A 4,808-nucleotide genomic window follows, 5' to 3' on the forward strand; every position below is an offset into this window, starting at 1 on the left:
TTTGTCAATGTGCACCATTGAAGGTTTCATGTGCACCGCCTTATGAATTCATCTGCGGATGTCTCTAAATTATATTCTGGTACTTATAACATGTGTAAATGTTCAGCCCGGGGCTAGAGGGCGTGGACGGTAGCTTGCATTTCCACTACCGTCCATGAACAGGCTCAATTAAACCGAGCCTGCAACATTTTCATTTATGTCGCGTTGGGCGACCTGTCGTTTTCCACGATTTATTCTATTTATTAGGAAGGAAATAAAGAAATGCCAAAAAAAAGACACAAAGGAATGTTTAATGCTAAGAAGTTTAACAAGGACTCTATTGAAATAAAAAGTATTTGAGATGTTGAGACAATATAAATGGAATTTTACTCATTTAATTAGAATAAGGTTTAAACAGCAAACATTTTATCATGTTCGGGAAGAATAAAACGAAATCCTTTCTGTAGAGCATATAAATGAAGCACATTGACAAAATGTGTCTTACTAATAATCATTTCAGGAAAAATTGTTAATAAGCATAAGTACTGACTTTATAAACCAAGACAAATGAATGACAGTGTAATAAAGAGAAACCAGCTACATGTATATTCTTATCTTTGGAACGATTTGTTCAATACTTTATTATTCTTTAATCTCTTACACACTTTTATTATCGTTGAAGCGCCAGTACTCTTATATTCAATATTTACACGTATTGGAATAGAGTGCGCACTGATAAAATAACAGATGACTGGTAAAATGGGATCTGCTTATTTATTTGTTGCTTTATCCTGTGCAAGTTTTATTTCATTTCTTGCATCAGAACCATGTGATACACGATGCATGTGGAATCCGTGGAGTTCTTGGTCCGACTGTAGCAGACTGTGTGCTGGAGGAATTCAGAGACGGAGTAGAAGTTTTTGTTGTAGGATAGATCTGGCTGATGATTCAAGGGCATGTATGAAACACTGTGGAATGGATTACGACAAAGAAAAAGGTGGTTATCGTGATACGAAGAATTGTAATGAAAATTGCTATAACGGTGGAAACTTTAATTCTTCCGGTAAATGCCAGTGTCCAGATAGGTTCCGAGGAACTTGCTGTAAAGATGGTAAATATGTTTATTTCAGTCTTACATAACCATGTGACATTCGTCGTTTGATATTAAACTTTAACTTCGGTTCACTTTCCTTCCTTTTAAACATTATTACGTGCTTTAGTTAACGGCTTCGTTTTCCATTCAGTAGGTTATTTCTAAATGAAAGACACAGTATATATAACAGGGATTTCAAAACGTTTAGTCCATGTCTTAATAAGCAAGTTAATATTGAAGTACTTTAAACAAAGTAGATTTAAGCGTAAACTTTTTCATGTAAATCTATGCAAACAAGCCACCTGCATTTCATTTTTTTTGTTACCAGAGGAATTTGGAATTTCTGCTTTTGAAGTTCATACAAATTACATTTAATAAGCGGTTCTTTTAGAAATATCTGTTTGCAGTTGTTACCTGTGGTCGACCTAGCACAGTAACGTATGGCAGTTTTTCCGGAAGCGATTTCACGTATGCCGGTACAGTACGCTACACTTGCGACACTAACTATAATATGACAAATCCATCGCAATCTACCCGAACATGCACAGAGAATGGACATTGGAACGGAAGTGCCCCTACGTGCATTTGTAAGTAACTAAAAGAAACACATGAAAAAGATACCGTTCAACTAATGTGTAAGTAATTGAAAGAATCCCATGAAAGAGAAAACGTTTGCCTTTTGTTAGTATTTAATATTGTGCTTTAGAAAACAATTATGTTCTATGTTGAATGAATCAAAACATGCTAGTGAAGAATTCAAGGATCAAAATGTCAGGCATGAAAGTACACTGTAAGGTCATATGAATTTATGGCTGTACTTCTGTATTACAAGCAATATATAGGTATATATGTTAAAATGAAAAGATATCAAAATTTAATATGCATTGTAATATGAATATGATCAGAACTCTTTTTTTACCAGTCTTACTGCTGATCTTGTTATGTTTAGATTAAGGACATATTTTACATAAACCAAAATATTTGACTTAAACATTGACCATATCTGTCAAACATTAGACATTTTATACTGTCTCAATGTTTGAAATTAATGACGGCTTGAGAAAGAATATTGTTTACAAAACAGGAGTTCATTCATTTCTACTACGATGCGGTAGGTGTTGCAACAACAAAACGTATTATGTAAAGTTTTTTTTTTATCTCATCAACGTTTCGGCTAACGCCTTCATTAGGATAATTCACATACAAATATAAACAACGGACGTGACGTAAAACTGATAACGTAACGTCAAATGGCGGGAAAATGTTAATCAAAATATCAAAATGCAAGTACATATATATCTATAAGGTACTATCCCGGATATGAAAATTCAAAAAAAATCCTATAGTACGATTATATAAAAAGCGGCGATAGGAAAAAAAACGGAATAGTACACAGATTATATGTGTAAATGCAAAACTGCACATGCATAATATTCATCAATTTAATCTATTGTAAATAGCAGTTTTGAATTTAATTTTTCGATTTTTTTTTCTTTTTCTTTTCTACTAGTAAAAGCTATACTTGGAAAATAGAGGAATATGATTCTGTCTTTTTTTGTTGTTTCCTTAGACGCCACATCCTGCAACAGTAGTTCTTGCCAGAATGGTGCGAGTTGTGTGAACTTGCTGGGGGACTACCGATGTGATTGCTTGTCTGGTTGGACTGGCAAGAACTGCGAAGTTGGTGTGTATGCCATTCGTTAACCATTCTAATCTATGTTTAAAAGTACATATATTGTGTAAAATAAGTGGTCAAACGCATATATACGAGAATGCTCATACAAAAAGAAATTAACGGCTGGTTTCAAATGGTAGACATTTTGATGCCTTATTGACTGTACGCACTTCTTTTTTATAGTCGCCATTTTTCTATTCTAAGATATACAACCACCAGTTGTTGAAGGATGTCCAGTAGACAGAAACATAATGACATCTAATCTGACAAGCAGGCAGACTTGGTCTGAACCCAAAATCACAGATCCTCACGGGACAAACGTTAGTGTAACCAAGAATTACCAAACAAACTCATTTGAATTTCCATGGGGTGAGTTCACTATCCAGTACAGTGCTGTAAAAATATCAAATGGTCTTAAAGCTGAATGCAAGTTTACCATCTCAGTTACACGTAAGTATCCAAAAATAATTCAAATAACTTAAACATTATTGGTAACCCTCTAGTTTGAAAGTTTTCAACATAAACGCTTTTCACCATCGAAACATTTTAAGATCAGGCTACTTTTAGGGTTGTAATAGTTTATTTCTATTAGATGTTTAATTGTCCAGCAATAGTATTTTACTTTTAAATCAGTTTGCGACCAGTTTTCCTGGCTACCTGTTATAATTTATGAAAACAGAAACTTGCGACAGTATTCTTTTACATAAATAATCCAACAATATCGCGAATATTCTACCAGGCTCACAAATTTAAAAAAAAAAAAAAGACATCTTACTTTTAGCCTCGCGAAATGTCTGATTTTACACTAAGTGTAGTAGTATTACTCTTGAGAAGGAAATCTTATGGTTGACATTTCACACTTGACTGAGTAGGTAATGGATACAAAGGTACTGTCAAAGGAATCCGATTACCACTAGGGCGCCGCCGTCTAGGAATTATGCATATTCATTACTAATATCCTCTAAGCCAAATTGAATGTGTGTTTCTGCATCTCTGAGTCATTCTATTGTGAAATGCAAGTTATTAGCAATAGGCCGATAAAAACAATACTTCGTATAGAGTTTTAACACGTGCATTGAATATTTGATACAGTGAAATAGAGATTAATATAATGCATAATATGTATGATGCGAAAATAGACTCCCGCCAAATAATCACGTAATGAAATAGTCGCTGCTCACATGATGGATAATAATAGCAATTTGCAAATGCTTAGGTTCAGGTTTGCGGATGCTTCCGCTCAGATTTTACGGTCCAGAAATGCATATATGTAAAACGTGTGTGTGTATATATTCAGGTGCTTGCATTTGTTGAAGACTTAATACGCATATATCAATTTCCACATATTGCGCATGCATTGAGTGTATTCTATACCGACTAAAGGTTAGATTAACATAGGTTTGTTGTGCATTTAACACTTGAATACGTTTAATCTGGGAAAATTAATATCTACCGAGTTGCTATTGCTGTCAAATACACATAAAGAAACCAAACAAATTGTTCATATTAAACATCAAAAACGGACTTTCTTAAAAGATCTAGTTTTGCATATGCACTAGAAGGAAGCTAAATCTTGTATTACAGTATATTTGTTTACATTTCTTCAAAGCATTCCCATGTAAGGAGATGAACCCACCAATAAATGGGATAATCCTGTGTAATGGCTGGAGAAGAGAATATTCACACATCTGCATATTTGTATGCAAACAAAACTATACGCTTCCACCTGGACATAAAGCAGACGATGTATATGTTTGTGGCGCCACAGGACACTGGCTCCCAGCAAACCCAGTACCACAATGTGTCTCTGAAAGTAAGAAAACACTAAAGCAACGTTTCAGAAGTTAAAATGCAAAGTTATTTGAAATTGACATCACAATGTTATTATTTAAAAAAGCAAAAAAATTCTCGGAGATTCTGAGGTTTCTTTTACATTTTAATACGATGGAGTGTATATGTTTATGTTTTCAGCTATTTAATACGTTTTTTTGTATTTATTGATGCTTAGAAAGAATTTTCGATTATATTATCTTATCTTTTATTCAAGTGTAGTTCCGTAAC

General features: G+C 33.8%; 1 protein-coding gene across 1 annotated transcript; it reads left to right on the forward strand.

The window, feature by feature from the left end:
- The first annotated feature begins 694 nt into the window (after positions 1-694).
- On the forward strand, positions 695-4,061 carry LOC123541284 (sushi, nidogen and EGF-like domain-containing protein 1). The gene is made up of 5 exons (XM_053525823.1): positions 695-1,090; positions 1,480-1,659; positions 2,643-2,756; positions 2,952-3,197; positions 4,045-4,061. Exons 1-5 carry the CDS (start codon positions 727-729, stop codon positions 4,059-4,061), a joined length of 921 nt encoding a protein of 306 aa, XP_053381798.1. The 5' UTR covers positions 695-726.
- Positions 4,062-4,808: the final 747 nt, after the last annotated feature.

The sequence above is a fragment of the Mercenaria mercenaria genome, chromosome 16, assembly GCF_021730395.1.
Source record: "Mercenaria mercenaria strain notata chromosome 16, MADL_Memer_1, whole genome shotgun sequence".
Taxonomy (NCBI): Eukaryota; Metazoa; Mollusca; class Bivalvia; order Venerida; family Veneridae; genus Mercenaria; species Mercenaria mercenaria.

Coding starts and splice junctions, on each gene's coding strand:
- LOC123541284 (XM_053525823.1), top strand. CDS start 727: ATGACTGGTAAAATGGGATCTGCTTATTTATTTGTTGCTTTATCCTGT. Junction 1,091..1,479: donor AGGAACTTGCTGTAAAGATG/GTAAATATGTTT, acceptor ATCTGTTTGCAG/TTGTTACCTGTGGTCGACCT. Junction 2,757..2,951: donor TGGCAAGAACTGCGAAGTTG/GTGTGTATGCCA, acceptor TTCTATTCTAAG/ATATACAACCACCAGTTGTT.